The sequence below is a fragment of the Lissotriton vulgaris genome, chromosome 8, assembly GCF_964263255.1.
Source record: "Lissotriton vulgaris chromosome 8, aLisVul1.2, whole genome shotgun sequence".
Classification (NCBI taxonomy): Eukaryota; Metazoa; Chordata; class Amphibia; order Caudata; family Salamandridae; genus Lissotriton; species Lissotriton vulgaris.
Window position 1 is genome coordinate 531461369 of NC_141696.1, and position 18594 is coordinate 531479962.

An 18594-nucleotide genomic window follows, 5' to 3' on the forward strand; every position below is an offset into this window, starting at 1 on the left:
GGATAAGCTTTGGGTGATTTTGTTGGAGATGGGTGCCCCGGTCTACTTTTGGCAATTATTCAAACGTATGCATCAAGGCAATTTTGCAAGGGTGAGGCATGGGAGGAATGGGGAACTCTCGGCTCCTTACCCTGTGGAAAGGGGTGTGAAGCAGGGGTGCGTCTTGGCCCCCTACATTATTCTCCCTGTTCCTCAACGGTCTGATCAAACACCTGGAGGGAGCAAGGAATCTGACGCGCCTAGCTGCCCGCAAGATACCAGCCCTGATGTTTGCTGATGATACCCTCTTGTTATCGAAAACCCCTATGGGTTTACAGCGAACATTGGAGGCGTTTTGCTCCTTATGCAGATCTAGAAACTTGGCGATTAATCTTTCAAAAACCAAGTTTATGGCTTTTAATCTAAAATCATCCAATTGTCCGCACCCGCATATGGATAGCATGGCGTTAGAAAGAGTGTACCTTTGACTACCTAGGGGTAACTCTAAATGATAGGATGGACTAGAGGGCGCATTTGACCAAGGCTAACCTGCAGTTGATCCAATCCTCTGGCGGCATCCTAAAGGTTTTTAACGAGTGCTAATCTAAAACTTTGGGTCCGCCAATAGAAATATATAAGACCCAAGCGAGGGGGGGGGCACTCTACAGAGCTGAACACTGGGGCCATGCCAACGCGGCCTCTGTCCACTTCTGAGAATAGCTTTATCAGGCGCCCAGCGAGACTTCCCTTGAGTACACCCTTGATCCCATTACGGCTAGACCTTGGTTTGACCCCGATCCAGGAGGTCCTTTCAAATCGTCCTCTGCTCTACTGGAGGCGCCTCTGGTCCACCCCAGAGCTTTCGAGTTATAGGGAAGTCCTAGGGGCTCTTTTGTCCATAAGAGGTGTAGGAAAAATTCCTTGGCTGAAGTCCGTCAAGCAGCTCTGCCACGCATTGGGCAGGGGAGACATGTGGTCTGCTCCTGAGGAAACCTGTGCCACGATTAACAAGAGGGCTTTGGTGGCCCAACTTAAACAATATCGTATGCACCTATTACTATCAAATCCGTCTTTAGGTAGGATGACCAATAGCTTTATGGTGGTCAAGGACAATTGGCAATTCGAGAAATTTCTGGACATTAAAATTATATCTCCAATTCAGACATGGAGTTCTCCCGGTGAGGGCTGTGACAAACAAGTGGTCTAATGTTACCCATGGTCCGAGTGCTTGCCCGGGGTGCGAAAGCAGCGAAGAGACAGATCTGCACGTACTGCTCTTCTGTTCGATGTACTCCAGGGCTAGAGCCAAATGGATCGTACAACTTTGTACGTCCAGGGGTCTCAGGGACTATAGGGACATATTCAGAATACTAAAATACGACTCCGCAAAGAGAGGCTGCATCAAAGACTGAACTGTCCCTTCTGCACCTGAGGACTAGCCAGAGATGATTGCGCCTGTGGCGCCTCACTAGTGGAAAAGTTGCCAATGGTTGCCAGACAGAAGTATGGACTCCATGAGTCAGTTGCCTGACTCCTTGTTACAGCCAAATGGCCATAAAGTCTGAGAAGCCTGCACTCGAGAGCCCATCGCCAACAAACGTGACTGGTGCTGCATGAGGAGGTGCTGCCTGGGAGGCCGAGTCCTCACTCTCACGAGGTGCCCCTGAGATAGGGTTTTATTTTCTAGTGAATTACTTTACATGTCATAGAGCAGAGTTTTACTTTGTGTTGACCTTAAATGGGCTGGCAGTTTGTATTGGAGAGATGAAATTCTGGTTATGGAATGTAGTACAATCTGCAGCAAAGCAACTCAGGATTATCGGTCTCACCTGCCAGTATCTCATTGCTAAAGTCCAATCAAGAAGTTTCTAAGCACACTACTGTTCTCAAGGTGGGTAGGTGACCTTAGATATTTTGAGAGAAATTGAAGGTTTAGATATTCTCTTAATATTATGGGTGAGTATGTTATAAATACTTGAGATTTCACTGTGTGCCAAAGTGAATGCAAAAATGCATTCATATTTAAATTATTTAAAAGCTATTTGTCAAAATTGTTTTTGTGTTTGAGAACAGTAAAGAGTAGGAAACACTGTTGCTCAGGCTTGGTGTTTTGCAGTTTTGGTGTGAAAGGTGAAAATGTAAGGAAGCAATGATTTTATGTAATTAATACAAACTCCATACCGTTCAAAAGCAAACGCAGAGGCATAAGCTACAGCTTCAGTGAATCATGTGGTGCTATAGTAGTCTTGAGTTACACCAGAAGGTATCTCAATACTTCCAGACACCATATTATGTGAAGTAGCCCATTATCCTGGTCTGCGACTGACTCGTGTGTCCAGTGAAGATGGTGACAGTCCGCCATATTACATTAAAAACGTTTTGTACCCAATGCAGCTAACTTCTACCCACGCTGAAGTCCACACAGTATTGTGGCCATGCTGTTGGGTTACAACAATTCGTCTTTCAATGCAGAAAGGACGAGCAACACTTTAAGGAAGGGGTAAGGATCCCCTGCAGACAGTGGATCCATTCAGGGGGGATGCGTTGGGGGCGAACACCTTTGTGCACCCTTCACAATGTGTGCTCTTAGGGAAATACTTCATATGCAATAAACTACTGGTGTACCTCCCTGCAGCATGTTTGCGCCTGTGGCTGGGATCCTGGGTTACTGTTTCCATGTAATGAGGAAACATCCCCCTTGGGATTGCACCGGACAGACCCATATTCTGGAAAGGACAGCACAAGCACCTGTAAACCCTTCTGTAATACCAAAGTGCCACGTGGGTGCAAAAAGGGGCACAAATGTCCACTGTGCCAGCAGGACACTTTGTGTCACAATCTCCTGGGGTCCAATGTTTAATCTGACATGTCATCATCTGTGACCTGGCACTTCACCTTTTCAAATGCTGCATGTTCCTAGTAGGATGAGACCTTTACTTAGTTTTGTACGGTACAACAGACACATGGTATTGTAAACCTATACAGAGTATATAAAGCATTTGCCTGTAGGCCCATCGAAGAAGTGGAGCATATGGGATGAGGCATTAGAAACTAGAGAGAATGAGTTGTAGTGGATTACTGAAATTTCTTTCTTGGAAGAAGAATTGGAGAGCATTAAGAGGTGAGAATGACTGCCTCCCTCTTCTGATCAGCCTAGAAGTGAGATCTAGTGTGGAGGTGGTGTTGGTGTTGGGAGATCAAGGGCCCTGAATGGAAGATGTGTACAGGGTTTGCTTGGTAAGCGAGAAAGGGATAGGCCGTGTGGACATATGTCAGTGCTGTAGAGAATTTAAAGTTATGGACACCGTTTAGTGCAGAATATACAGGATCTTTTAGTTCTGGCTGCTAGTTGAGTGTTTGCAGATAGTACACAGGTAATCATGAAGGCCAGTCTAGGAGGTGATAGCGTAATCGAGCAGGGCGTTTATCAACAGGTCAACTGACAATAAATGGACATCAGTGGGTATAAAAGTGTCTACGTTCTTCAGTTGTTGCAGGAGAAAAGATGATCTCGTCATAGCACCTCTTTCGGACTTCACCCTGCCCTCTTTGTCCGGAGAGAGATAGTCTTTGGCTCACTAGGCAGAGATGATGGGTGTCCGAGGAAGGTAGAGGGCGCAGGAACAGCAAGTGGAGATTAAAGCAGTCCTGCTTTAAGCAACAACTGATCTGAAACGTGGATGCTTGTCTTCATAAGGCTAGCAACATACCCATGGAGAAGGTCTAGGGATTACTGTTGTCTCGATAAAAGTTGGCAACAAATGCCCACATTGCTGCCTTTGCCCGCTGAAATGCTCTATTTCTTTCACTTACTCTTAACCTGCTGTTTTTCCCAATTTCAAAAGTGCTGATGCAGTTTAAGGTGACATTTTATTGTACTAGGAATTTTCATTTAATTGGGCCTTTTTCTCATTTTAGTTTCCCGCCAGAGGAGGGAAGCAGATGCTGCCAGCTTCTTAGAACTGTACAGAAAACTTCAGTCACAGGTACAGTTTGCATGAATGATCCACACTCCTGCAAAAAGCAGGTCTGCTTTCAGTTCCATAATCTGCTGGAGGAGCCAATCCTATGAATTCACTCAAGTTCATGTTGAAAAATATACAGTATGACTGCTATCTGGAAGACACCGCAGAACTGTATTATTCTTGGAAAACTATTTTTGCCCTGAGTGTTTAAGAGTCTCTGCTTCAGCAGGAAGGACATGGCCCCGTGGGCACAGCGAGCAGATTGTACAGTGTGGTTTAGAGTGCTGAAAGCTACATGATGTCATTGGATGCAAGCTGCTCTTCAGAAGTCGACATTGTTTCACTTGCTTGTGTTTGACATTGAGAGCTAATCACTTTAACTGCTGCTTATTTTAGAATCATGTACTTAAAAAATGCATCGATTTATTGATGAAATAATGGCCTTTTCAGCGGTTGGGCTTTTATGTGACATGGGTTTGTACTCGCTACTTTATGCATGTAGACTTGGTTCAGAAAATGCTTGTGATCACATACTGTAAAAGCATTAATTGATCACTAAAGTGTATTTGCTTCCCTGTCTCTTCTAAATGTGCAAAAGAACTCTGCACACGAGACGAGGAGATTTAACTCCAGATCCTTTTGTGCATGCTGGCAGTTCAACACATTATTTAGGTAAACTTCAGCAACCCCACCAGTGATTACTGTGATCCTGTGTCTCTGGACCTCCCAGCTTACTTGGTACATAGTCTTTGGCTGGTCCAAAGCTATGCTGCTAGGTTAATCTTGGGACTCACGACCCGGGAAAACATTTCACTCGCTTTGGCCACTCTTCTTTGGCTCCCTGTCAAAGAGCACATCAATTTAAGTCTTTGTGTGGCTTACAAAGCAGTGTACAACCCTACCTGCTCTCGTACACTATTAAATGGTCCATCCTGCGCATGCGCTCACATTTACAGATCGTGCACTGCTTCTGATCCCTCGGGTTCAACGTTTCTCCATTGGAGGCCAAGCAGTCTCTGTGGATGTGGGCATAAAAAAAAAGTGAATCCCTCCATTATTGTTCGTTGCAGTCATCTGTTCTTAGTTGCTAGACTGTTACATCTACCCTCTGGTTATTCCTTTACCCCCATGGTACCCATCCTCAGGGTGACAGTTTGCCCTTTATAAATTCCATAACCTAACCAGTGGGGCCCACGGATTTAGGATTTGTTTGGTCAAGGATGACCGAATACTAAACTGAAATGAAGTGGCACCTCCTTTCTATTGATGACTTATATAGACTTGCTTGCTATATCCACCTAGTCATTATTTGGGATATTGTCTTTACTTTTTTTCCACTCCATTTAGCCTTTGGCCATTTGTACCTTTTGTATAGAAAAGTTAAAACAGTTGTTAGAGTGAGAGAGGGCAATTATAAAAAAAGTGACTGCCTCTAACCATGCTAGATATAGGGACCCGCCACCTAAGCATGCAATCATTTTATTATGGTTGAGCTGTTTCTTTCTGTTAGACCTGACATCATTGGCTTGAGTCTCTCCTCCATTTTTTCTGTTTGCCTCCACTGTTTTACGATGTTTTTGCTGGTATATGCTTTGGGCGCTGTGCCACTGCTGATCAGTGCCATAGCGCAAGTGCTCCCTATGTTAAATTGATGTATCTATTGTATCCATGTTTGGCTTATTTGGTTTACTGTCAGTCCCTAGTCTAGTGCACCAGGAGTGCCGGGGCTTGTAAATACAAATGCCGCTCGTGGGCTTGCAGCACGTGTTGTGCCACCCACAGGAGCGGCCTCGTAAAAGAATGTCTACGGGTCGGTCATTGCGAGACCCACGTGCAGCCTAGTGCTGTCACGCAGGCTGCGCAAGTATACCTACTTGCCAACCCCTCAAACCTTCCCTTGACTTCATGTTAGTCACCCCTATGGTAGGCCCACGGGCAGGGTGTATTGTAAGTATAAGGTAGGACACGCCTGACCAAGTTGGCATGTCCTAATAGTCAATTACAGCCATCTTCGTTCTTCACTATCGCGAGGTAGCCTGCTCTCCATTAGTTAGAATGGGCGCCGGGATTATTAATGCTATGATCCTAGCTGGCTCAGGGAGCATGGTGCAATGTCGAGTTTGGTATCCCTGAACTCGGGGTTTAATTACGCATCCTTTGGTGTGGATGGTTTTTGGACTCTGGGTTTGAAAATAGCACTTTTAGAAAGTGTCTATTTTCTTGTCTAACCATTTCTGGTTTCTGGCGGTCTTGCGTGTGTGTGACAGGAGCTGGGTGGCTCCACAGGTCTGGATGAGTCAGTGTGGGATGAGTGGGACATTTGCGTTGAGAGTAGGGTGAGAGTAGTTGTTGATAGCCTGCCCTGCCTGATACAATGCCGGCTCCACCTCCTGCCAAGCGGCTGATGGCTCTGTGCCTGCCATGGACGATCCTAGCCCCACCTCCTGCCAGGAGGCCGATAGCTCTGCTCCTGCCAGTGTCAATGCTGGCTCCACCTCCTGCTGGGCGTCTGAGGACCCAGCCCTGCTCAGTGAATAGGCCAGGTGCTACTGCCTGGCTCCACCCACAACAGACCCAGGATGTTGGGAAATTCCCCTGCATGGACAAAGGGATCAAAGCCGAAAAGGGGTATAAGAGAAGGACCCCTGAACCATGAAATCAGATCACTTCTGACAAGGAACCCTGTAACCAAGGACAAGAGGCCTGCTGATCTAAGGACTTGCCTACCCCTTCTGCCAGTGTGCTGTTTGCTGGGGGGAATCCTGCAGTGCTTCTTTATTTTTGCCAAGGCACCAGGAAAGAGGAACTGTGTGTGTACTCTCACGCTTGCTAAGAAAATCTCCAAGGACTGGAAGAGTGCCAGTCTCCTGCTGAAGTCACAGGGCTAAAGGACTTCATCTGCTTAAAGTGCTATTTGCTGGAACCTGTGAATCCAGCACCTCTGAAAGAGCCAGCAATCTTGACGCCGACGGACGTCGCCGAATCCAGCTCGACACAGTGAGTGACGGCTCAAGTGTCCCGCTTCCTCGACGCCGGCCGCCGGGCCCGATCGACGCCAGCAGCAACGCCAGTGAGTAGTGAGTTCGGCTCCAGCTCCAAGGGACCTCGTGTCTGCAGCGCTGCTGATCGCATCGCCCTCGTGCCCTCTCGACGCCGTGAGCGCTGCTCACTCTTTGCAACAGCATCATCGACGACGACGCCTGCTGAGGCCTGATCGACACCGAAGACGCACCGCCGGATTGCTCGATGCCGCTAATCATCGTGTGCTTCATTTTCCAAGGTACTGTGTTGTGGGGGGTCCGTGTGACTCAGGGCTCGACGTAGTGCTCCTCGCGGTCGACGCCGAACCGTTGGATTAACTTTGCCTCGACGTCGTGTAGCCCCCGTGTGGGTTATCTTGTTGCTAAGAACGGTTTCCCAGAAGAAGATTTGCTTTGATACGAAAGACTTTGTGCTAAAGAAGAACTACCTTTGAACTATTTTTCCCTTCCCAGAATATTTATCAAGATAGTGTATATTTTTGTCGTTATTTGGTCTTGTGCTAAGCCTTATATAAAAATACTTATTTTTATAATACTACTGTGTCCTGTCCATTTGTAGTGTATTCACTTTATTACTGTATGTGGTCATAAATGCTTAACACACAGCCTCTGAGATAAGTCTGTCTGCTCTGCCAAGCTACCAAGGGGGTGAGCAGGGGTTATCGAAGGGTGTGGTCCCCTTGCCCTGACTAGAAAAGGTGTGTCCCTATTTGTCAGAAGTGTATACCTCTGCCAACTAGAGACAGCCGGTTCTAACATTGGATGCAGCAGTGAGGATTTGAACCTTGCATTTATGACCCATGTGCATTGATTAGTGTGCGCTACATAGTGAAAGCAGACCATAGCGCAGTCACAATCTAATTGGGAAGGATCCTATTTTTGGTTCTCCGCTTTTCTGAAGCTTGATTTTTTTGAACACTGCCAGTTTTGACCATGAGTGACAACGGAGTCACTACCCCTGTTATTGTTGTGGAGGAGTTTGATAGGAAAAAGATGAAGAAATACAGGAAGAAGCAGCTGCAACACTTTTGCGAGCAGTTTAAAGTACCTACAACAGGCCTCGAAAGGAAAGAGGATTTTCGCAAAGCTTTGGAGGCCTGGTTGGAGTCCCGAGATCCCTCTGATGCGGTGGTGGTACCGCCAGGGGAAGGGGATGAGGAGGCGCCAGTGAATGGGCCTGAGTCCTCTACCGGAAACAGTGTTTCCTCCAAAGGTCTTTCCCCTGAAGAACGAGAAGAAAGGGCGAAGGAGCGTGCATACAACATGGAAATGGCAAGACTAAAGATAAATGGGCAGTTGGAGTTAGAAAATGCAAGAGGTAGAAGAGAAGCTGATTTGGAGACCAAAAGGTTAGATTTTGCAAGAGAGAAGTTAGCTTTGGAGCGTGATACCAAGTTGAGGGAGTTGGACATCCAAGCTAAGAAATTAGAATTGAATCCCTCTGGTGGCAGCATCCCATCTGAGCCTGCAGAAAGTAGGTTTTATTTCCCCAAAGATGTGATAAAAGATTATCATAGGAACGAAGATATTGGTCAGTGGTTTAAAGCATATGAGCTAGCATTGTTGGCCCACCAGGTCCCTGAGAAGAATTGGGGAGCGGGGTTGTGGGGTCGCTTTGTGAATGAAGGGAGAGATACCCTGTTAGACATGCCTGTTGAGGATAGGATGTTGTATGCTCATATGAAAGATGCTTTAATGTTGCGCTATGGCCTAACCCCCGAGAAGTACAGACAAGCTTTTAGAGAATGTAAGAAGTTGCCTGGTACGACGTGGGTTGAATATGTGTCTTATTTTTGCAGAGCCATGGATGGTTGGGTAAAGGGCAGCAACGTGGAAAGTTATGAAGCTCTTTATGATTTGTTTGCTTGGGAGCATTTGTCTAATAACTGTTTTCCAGAGCTGCGCCAGCACCTTATTGATAGCAAGATATCTAACCCTAGAAAACTTGCTGAGGAGGCGGACCGCTGGGTCAGTACCAGGGTCCACAAGGGTCCAGTGGGAGACTCAGCCAAAGGTGGGCAGGGTCCCCAGCAGAAGAGTGGGGGGGACAAGGGTAAACAGAAGGAGTCTCAGAAAGGGCCCCAAAGTAATCCCCAAGGGAACCAAGGGAAAGGTTCCCAGCCTCCCCCTGAGAAGAAGCCAGGGGCCCGACGGGTAAACCTGTTCATAGGGGCCCCCTAACCTGCTACGGTTGCGGGCAGGTGGGACACCGGTATTATGACCCCCAGTGTCCCAAGAAGGATTCGAGTGCACCGCCGCGTGCACCCCCCTGTCAGTTGGCGAGTGTAGCCCTGGGAGGGGAGGAGATGGTTGTCCCTGGTGGGAGGGGTCCCGCAGAAATGTCCCTGGTCTCGCTAGGAGACATGCAAATGGTCCCTCTACCCCCTCTGCCTAGTAACATTAGTAAATATAGGCAGTGGGTGACCATTAATGGCCATAGAGTGGAAGCTCTCAGAGACACCTGAGCGAGTGTGACAGCTGTCAAGTGTCACTTGGTGTCCAGAGAGCTGGTGGTTCCCCACGCATTCTACCCTGTGATAGCTGCCGACAACTCCCAGAAAGAGTGTGAGGTAGCTCAGGTTTCCTTTGAATGGGGGGGGAGTTTCAGGTACTCTTCAAGTTGCTGTGAGGCCCGCCATGCCTGTCGATTGTCTCCTGGGCAATGATTTGGAAGACTCCCCTTGGGCTAAGGTGGAGAGGGAGACGCACTTGAAAATGTTGGGCGTGCCAGAGTGGGTGTGTGCAACCACTCGATCGATGACAGTGAGTAAGGGTGTTGATGGGGTCCCGGAGCCTGAAAGTACGGCCCAGGACCCAGCTGTGAAGAGAAGAGGCAGGAGGCGCGGGAAACCGGCCCCTATAGTTCCCGTGGTCCAGGAGGAGGTAGACCCTGAGGGGGATGCCCTGGAGCCCACAGGGGAACAAATTGCCGAACTGGGAGACCTGCCCGAGCTGACCCATTGGCAGCAGGATGGTGGTCCCTCCAGGGAGGAATTCTGTGCCGAACAGGTGTGCCCTTCTCTTGTGGGTATGAGGCAGCAGGCCTCAGCCCAATCCTCAGGTGATCAGTCAGGGTCACATTTTGTGTACTGGGAGAACGACCTCCTGTATAGCGAGCCTAAGGCTGCTGAGCCTGGGTCAGCCCGTGTGCTGGTGGTACCCCAGCGCTTCAGAGCCTTCCTACTGGGTTTGGCTCATGACGTTCCGTTAGCTGGACATCTGGGGCAGGACAAGACCTATGACAGGCTTGTCACCCATTTTTATTGGCCTCAGATGCGTAGGGATGTAGACATCCATTGCAAGATTTGTCACACTTGCCAGGCAAGTGGGAAAAGCGGAAGGAAGCAGAAGGCTCCCCTCCAACCTTTTCCAGTGGTCAGTACCCCCTTTGACCGGGTGGGTATTGACATTGTTGGGCCCCTGGACCCCCAAGACAGCCCTGGGCAACAGGTTCATCCTGGTCTTGGTGGACCATGCCACAAGGTACCCGGAAGCCATCCCTCTCCGAACAGTGACGGCCCCCGTGGTGGGACGGGCACTGATGGGTGTTTTCTCCCGGATGGGGTTCCCCAGAGAGGTGGTGTCAGACCGGGGCACCAACTTCATTTCGAACTATATGAAGTCTCTGTGGAAGGAGTGTGGGGTAACCTACAAGTTCACCACTCCTTACCACCCTCAAGGAAATGGGCTGGTTGAGAGATTCAACCGGACCCTTAAAGGCATGATCATGGGTCTTGAAGAACCTATGAGGCGGAAATGGGACGTCCTCTTGCCATGCCTACTGTTTGCTTACCGAGAGGTGCCGCAGAAGTCTCTAGGGTTTAGCCCCTTTGAGCTTTTGTACGGTCACCCGGTAAGAGGGCCTTTGAGTCTGGTCAAGGAAGGCTGGGAGCAATCTCCCAGGAAACCTCCCCAGGATGTATACAGCTACATGCTGGCCTTTCGGAAACAGACTCGGCGCTTCAGAGAACTTGCTCAGGCAAATCTGGAGGCCAGCCAGGAGGAGATGAAGCGATGGTACGACTGGAATGCCACTCTGGTAGAGCTTCAGCCTGTTCAAGAAGTGTGGGTCATGTCCCCTGTGGAACCTTGTGCGCTCAAGGACAGGTGGACTGGACCGTTTAAGGTTGTGGAGAAGAAGAGCGATGTCACCTACTTGGTGGACTTGTAATCTCCCAGGAACCCCTTGCGGGTCCTGCATGTCAACCGTTTGAAGCCCCACTTCGAAAGGTCCGAAGTGGGCATGCTCCTAGCTACAGATGCTGGAATGGAGGAGGAGAGTGAGCCTCTTCCTGACCTCCTGTGTGCTAAAGAGCAAGACGGGTCAGTGGATGGTGTGGTCCTCTCTGACACACTGACCCTTGAGCAGAAACAGGATTGTCGCCACCTGTTGGGACAATTCCCGGATCTGTTTTCCTTGGTTCCGGGTGTCACTCATTGGTGTGTCCATGACGTTGACACCGGAGACAGCCCTCCTGTGAAGCACAAGGCTTACAGGGTGACTGACAAGGTTCGAGCATACATTAAGGAGGAGGTCTCCAAAATGTTTGCGTTAGGGATGGTTGAGTCCTCTAGCAGTCCTTGGGCCAGCCCAGTGGTCTTGGTCCCGAAGGCTGCAGCGCCTGGTGCTTCACCAGAACTTTGGTTCTGTGTGGATTACCGAGGACTCAATTCAGTCACCAAGACTGACGCGCACCCCATCCCCAGAGCTGATGAGCTCATAGATCGGTTGGGGGCTGCCCGGTACCTTAGTACGTTTGATCTAACGTCTGGGTACTGGCAGATCGCCTTAACTGATGGGGCAAAAGAGAGGTCAGCATTCTCCACACCAGATGGGCTATACCAGTTCCGGGTGATGCCCTTTGGGATGAAGAATGCCTCTGCCACCTTCCAGAGGTTGGTCAACCAGGTCTTTGCTGGACTGGAGGATTTCAGTGCCGCCTACCTGGACGACATCCCAGTGTTCAGCGCCAGCTGAGAGGAACACTTGCGCCACCTCTAGGAAGTGTTGTTGGCCCTGCGCAGAGCAGGCCTCACAATCAAAGCCAGTAAGTGCCAGATTGGGCAGGGTTCGGTGGTGTACTTGGGGCACCAAGTAGGGAGCGGCAAGGTGGCCCCCCCTGCAACCCAAGATTGATACCATCCTGGCTTGGGCGCCGCCCAAAACCCAAACTCAGGTGAGAGCCTTCTTAGGACTCACTGGTTATTACAGGAGGTTCGTCAAGGATTACGGTAACATTGTGCACCCCTTGACTTCGCTGACTTCCAGGAAGCAGCCACGAAACGTGATCTGGACTGATGCCTGTCAAACGCCTTCGACACCCTGAAACTGCAATGTGCACAGCACCTATACTCCAGGCACCCGACTTCTCGAAAGAATTTATTGTCCAGACGGACGCTTCAGAGCATGGCGTGGGGGCTGTTCTAGCTCAGGTGAATGAAGAGGGCAGAGACTTGCCTGTTGCCTTCATCAGTAGGAGGTTACTTCCCAGGGAAACTAGGTGGAGTGCGATAGAGAGAGAAGCATTTGCTGTGGTCTGGGCGCTGAAGAAGCTAAGACCCTACCTGTTTGGGACTCACTTCCGGGTTCAGACAGACCACAGGGCCCTCAGATGGTTGATGCAGATGAGGGGTGAGAATCCGAAACTGTTGAGGTGGTCCATTTCCCTACAGGGGATGGACTTTATGGTGGAACACCGCCCTGGTACAGATCACGCCAATGCTGATGGTCTGTCCAGATTTTTCCGCCTTAGTGATGAGGACTCCCTAGGTCAAGGGTAGTTCTCCCCACATTTCAGCTGGAGGGGACACGTGTTAGACCTGACATCATTGGCTTGAGTCTCTCCTCCATTTTTTCTGTTTGCCTCCACTGTTTTACGATGTTTTTGCTGGTATATGCTTTGGGCGCTGTGCCACTGCTGATCAGTGCCATAGCGCAAGTGCTCCCTATGTTAAATTGATGTATCTATTGTATCCATGTTTGGCTTATTTGGTTTACTGTCAGTCCCTAGTCTAGTGCACCAGGAGTGCCGGGGCTTGTAAATACAAATGCCGCTCGTGGGCTTGCAGCACGTGTTGTGCCACCCACAGGAGCGGCCTCGTAAAAGAATGTCTACGGGTCGGTCATTGCGAGACCCACGTGCAGCCTAGTGCTGTCACGCAGGCTGCGCAAGTATACCTACTTGCCAACCCCTCAAACCTTCCCTTGACTTCATGTTAGTCACCCCTATGGTAGGCCCACGGGCAGGGTGCATTGTAAGTATAAGGTAGGACACGCCTGACCAAGTTGGCATGTCCTAATAGTGAATTACAGCCATCTTCGTTCTTCACTATTGCGAGGTAGCCTGCTCTCCATTAGTTAGAATGGGCCGCCGGGATTATTAATGCTATGATCCTAGCTGGCTCGGGGAGCATGGTGCAATGTCGAGTTTGGTATCCCTGAACTCGGGATTAATTACGCATCCGTTGGTGTGGATGGTTTTTGGACTCTGGGTTTGAAAATAGCACTTTTAGAAAGTGTCTATTTTCTTGTCCAACCATTTCTGGTTTCTGCTGGTCTTGCGTGTGTGTGACAGGAGCTGGGTGGCTCCACAGGTCTGGATGAGTCCGTGTGGGATGAGTGGGACATTTGCGTTGAGAGTAGGGTGAGAGTAGTTGTTGATAGCCTGCCCTGCCTGATACAATGCCGGCTCCACCTCCTGCCAAGCGGCTGATGGCTCTGTGCCTGCCATGGACGATCCTAGCCCCACCTCCTGCCAGGAGGCCGATAGCTCTGCTCCTGCCAGTGTCCATGCTGGCTCCACCTCCTGCTGGGCGTCTGAGGACCCAGCCCTGCTCAGTGAATAGGCCAGGTGCTACTGCCTGGCTCCACCCACAACAGACCCAGGATGTTGGGAAATTCCCCTGCATGGACAAAGGGATCAAAGCCGAAAAGGGGTATAAGAGAAGGACCCCTGAACCATGAAATCAGATCACTTCTGACAAGGAACCCTGTAACCAAGGACAAGAGGCCTGCTGATCTAAGGACTTGCCTACCCCTTCTGCCAGTGTGCTGTTTGCTGGGGGGAATCCTGCAGTGCTTCTTTATTTTTGCCAAGGAACCAGGAGAGAGGAACTGTGTGTGTACTCTCACGCTTGCTAAGAAAATCTCCAAGGTCTGGAAGAGTGCCAGTCTCCTGCTGAAGTCACAGGGCTAAAGGACTTCATCTGCTTAAAGTGCTATTTGCTGGAACCTGTGAATCCAGCACCTCTGAAAGAGCCAGCAATCTCGACGCCGACGGACGTCGCCGAATCCAGCTCGACACCGTGAGTGACGGCTCAAGTGTCCCGCTTCCTCGACCCAGGGCCCGATCGACGCCAGCAGCAACGCCAGTGAGTAGTGAGTTCGGCTCCAGCTCCAAGGGACCTCGTGTCTGCACCGCTGCTGATCGCATCGCCCTCGTGCCCCTCGACGCAGTGAGCGCTGCTCACTCTTTGCAACAGCATCATCGACGACGCCTGCTGAGGCCTGATCGACACCGAAGACGCGACGCCGGATTGCTCGACGCCGCTAATCATAGTGTGCTTCATTTTCCAAGGTACTGTGTTGTGGGGGGTCCGTGCGACTCCAGGCTCGACGTAGTGCTCCTCGGGGTCGACGCCGAACCGTTGGATTAACTTTGCCTCGACGTCGTGTAGCCCCCGTGTGGGTTACTAAGAACTGTGTTTCCCAGAAGAAGATTTGCTTTGATACGAAAGATTTTGTGCTAAAGAAGAACTATTTTTCCCTTCCCAGAATATTTATCAAGATTGTGTATATTTTTGTCGTTATTTGGTCTTGTGCTAAGCCTTATATAAAAATACTTATTTTTATAATACTACTGTGTCGTGCCCATTTGTAGTTTATTCACTTTATTACTGTATGTGGTCATAAATGCTTAACACACAGCCTCTGAGATAAGTCTGTCTGCTCTGCCAAGCTACCAAGGGGGTGAGCAGGGGTTATCGAAGGGTGTGATCCCCTTGCCCTGACTAGAAAAGGTGTGTCCCTATTTGTCAGAAGTGTATACCTCTGCCAACTAGAGACAGCCGGTTCTAACACTTTCCATGACCTTCGTTTATTTCATTATCATTCAGAGATGAGTACATTTTAACTGTTTGGATGTGAGCTAAGTGCTCGGTAGTAAATTGCGGGGTAGAGTTAATTGGGGTTGGGGGATTGACTGTAGGTGTTTATCTTGGTTTGGGTTTATGTCCGTGTTCAAAGAGTGTTTGCAGAGTGGTTTTTCCTCTGCCCATTTCTGTAAAGTTTCTCTTTACATTTTCTGATGCCTCCGCGAGGTTGTGGCCATCATGGCCATTTTTGTGTTCCTACTTTTCTGAACTGCCTTGAGGAAAAGGCTGCAACTTTGAGTTATTTTTGGAAAGTGGTCTCAAAAAAGTGATGGAGTACTGTAATTGGTCTTCAGATTGCATTAGTCTTAAGGCTTCCTCCAGAATATTCTTTCTGCTCTTAGAGTACCATTCACAATCTAGAAGGATGTGAACAATAATTTTAGTTGACTTCCCTTTGTAAAGGCATTCTCTCAGAGAGATCTTACTCCATCTGCGTGAGTCCAACATATTGTATCTTCCATTAACAAACTTTCTATGATCTTCCCTGCCTCGCAGAGTGGCTTGGTATGGTGGTTGTTATGGGTACTGCTCTTAGACCTCGATACAAGGAATACTTTTTACAGGTTCATTTTCTCCTGCCATACTTAGTGGTTGAGTTGTGTATACCCTTTTGAGAGTTGGTGAGTGTGCCACTTGGCTTGAAGATAATCTGCATGAAAACAACATCTGGGGACACATTTATTTTTCTTGCTTTTTGGACCACCTGGTCTTCTTAGAAGCTTTGTTGTTGAGGGGTCATTAATTCTTCCCGGGAGAGATCAGGAAGGGGAGCTGAGCATGCAAGGTTGCGTTTTGCCAAATAACCCATCACGCCTCTTAAAGCATTGCTGTTGGCATTGACTTCGGTATCTAGAACACAGCTTCCATCTGTGAGGTTCCCAGATCAGATTCAGAGTTCTCTCATAGCTATCTGTACCTCTCAATCAATCATAGTACTTGTAGAGCGCGCTACATACCCATGAGGGTCTCAAGGCGCTGAGGGGAGGAGGAGTCTTCTGAAGGCGAGTAGGTCTTGGGTCTACCTTATGTGGGTAGGGATGGTGTTCCAGGTCTTGGCGGCGAGGTAGGAGAAGGATCTGCCGCCAGAGGTCGTTCTTTGGATGCGGGGTACAGCGGCGAGGGAGAGGCTGGCGGAGTGGAGCTGGAGGTGGGGGTGTAGAAGTGGAGTCTGCTGTTCAGGTAAGCTGGTCCGGCGTTTTGGAGTGCTTTGTGTGTGTGGGTGAGGAGCTTGAAGGTGATCCTCTTGTCGACGGGGAGCCAGTGTAGGTCTCTCAGGTGGGGGGTGAATGGGCTGCGGCGGGGGACGTTGACTCTGTCAGGCGGAGGAGTTTTGGATGGGTTGTAGTCGTCGTAGGTGTTTGGCTGGGATTCCTGCGTAGAGTACGTTACCGTAGTCCAGTCTGCTGCTGACGAGGACCTGTGTCACCGTTCTTCTTGTTTCGGTCAGGGTCCACTTGTAGATCCTGTGGAGCATGCAGAGGGTGTTGTAGCAGGAGGAGACGGCGTTGACCTGTTTAGACATGGACATAGAGAGGGAGGATTTGAGGATGAATCCTAGGTTGCGTGCCTGGTCGGTGGGTGTTGGTGCGGCTCCCAGTGTGGTCGACCACTAGGAGTCGTCCCAGGCTGAGGGGGTGGGTCCGAGGAGGAGTACCTCCATCTTGTCCAAGTTCAGCTTCAGACGGCTGCTCCTCATCCAGTAGTCGACAGCCATCATTCCCTTGTGGAGGTTGGTTTTGGCGGTGTGTGGGTCCTTGGTGAAGGAGAGGATGAGCTGGGTGTCGTCTGCATAAGAGATGATGTTGAGGTCGTGATGGCGGGCCACTTGTGCGAGGGGTGCCATGTAGATGTTGAACAGTGTCTGGCTGAGGGATGAGCCCTGGGGGACGCCGCAGATGATTTCGGTGGCTTCGAATCGGAAGGGTGGGAGGTGGACGCTCTTGGTTCTGCCGGAGAGGAAGGACGTGGTCCAGTCAAGGGCCTTCTCTTGGATTCCAGCTTCTAAGAGGCGGGTCTTTAGAGTGCGATGGCAGACCGTGTCGAAGGCTTTCGACAGGTCCAGGTGGATGAGGGCTGATGTTTCGCCGTTGTCTAGTTGGCGCCTGATGTCTGTGGCGGCAATGAGGGCTGTCTCAATGCAGTGGTTTCGTCTGAATCCGGACTGGGAAGGTTCCACTATGCTATTAAACCATGAGTCTGGAATGATACAGCTTTCAATGCACTGCTGAGAGGGTCTTCAAGATTTTCTCCCACCAGTTTGGATAGCCTTTGAATATCTCATTCAGGAAGAAGTTTGACTCCGGACCTTTATCATTTCTCAAGGTGGCAATTATCTCCTATGTGTGCTTAGGATAGAGCAACGTTTTTTATTTCCGTTTTGCCCTCTTCCTGGGCAGTGAGTTTCAGATGGTCGGAGACTTCTATCATCATATCCACTTTCCTTTTTGTAGCAGATGGTCATTCACGTGTTTGTTTTGGAAGACACTCTGAAATTGATGAACCCAGGAGGTTTGTTAGATTTTGAACTCCAGGACAGACTTTCTTTTTGAGGGGTTGCAGGCAGCTATATTCCAGAAATATATTGGTACTCCTGGCAGCCGGGTGGAGTCCTTGCCATTTCCTGTGGAAGAATTCAGTTTTCTTTCAACTAACAGCTTAACATATTTCCTCAAGTTTATCATTAAGGTGTCTTGCGTCCTACCGCATGTTACATTACTACTTTTTTCATGAGAACACATTCATCATCAAGTCAAATAACTGCTGGGGCTGGACTTGTGATTTGATTGTGTCTTTAGGCATGGTTCCCCCTAGGTGCCTTTGCTGTCCATTGGGCAAAGATTTCAACTATCTCACCAAAGATGGCACGCTTTTTACCTGTAGTTCTGGGTTCTGAAGATTTTTTGTCTATGACTTAGTTTAGAAATCTTTGTCTGGGTCCCACGGACATGGTCTGGTCTAGACTCAAATGGAAATCTTTTAAGACCAATCATAAGAAAAAGCACATTTGCTAGGTTAAATAATTTCAAAGGCTACAGAGCTATGTGCTGATTCTCTCCTTCTGACTGTGGCGGTTTTAGGGTGAGGTGGTGGCTTGCATTAGCCAAAATGGTAATGCTCCATCACTTCCCTCAGTATTTTGGCAATCTTCCTGTGCTAGTACCAAGGTCCGCGTTCATACATTTTTAGGTGCTAATGGGTGACCTAATAATATGGAAAGGTGGTCGCTGAAGCGTGTTGTGGTTGTCTAGACCAAAGCTCTCACTGAGTTAGAGTGAGCTGGGAACTCCAGGTTGGAAATATACTATTTGCCTCCCACTTGAAATGGAGTGCATGCTAGTTGCCTCCCACTTGAAATGGAGTGCATGCTAGTTAAATGACTGAAACCTCCTGGAGACAGGCACCCCTGAAACCAAGCTTCAGTGAGTGGAGGTGGGCACGGTGAACCATCTGTTAAT

The 18594-nt window shown here is 49.3% G+C and overlaps 1 protein-coding gene across 1 annotated transcript in view; it reads left to right on the plus strand.

Annotated features, from left to right (window-relative positions):
* TUBGCP3 (tubulin gamma complex component 3) overlaps positions 1 to 18594 on the plus strand; it is a 418028-nt gene that overhangs the window by 107261 nt on the left and 292173 nt on the right. The window contains exon 3 of the mRNA XM_086934339.1: positions 3898 to 3965. Within this exon, the coding sequence (XP_086790465.1) occupies positions 3898 to 3965 (68 nt within the window). The remainder of the gene's footprint in view (positions 1 to 3897; positions 3966 to 18594) is intronic.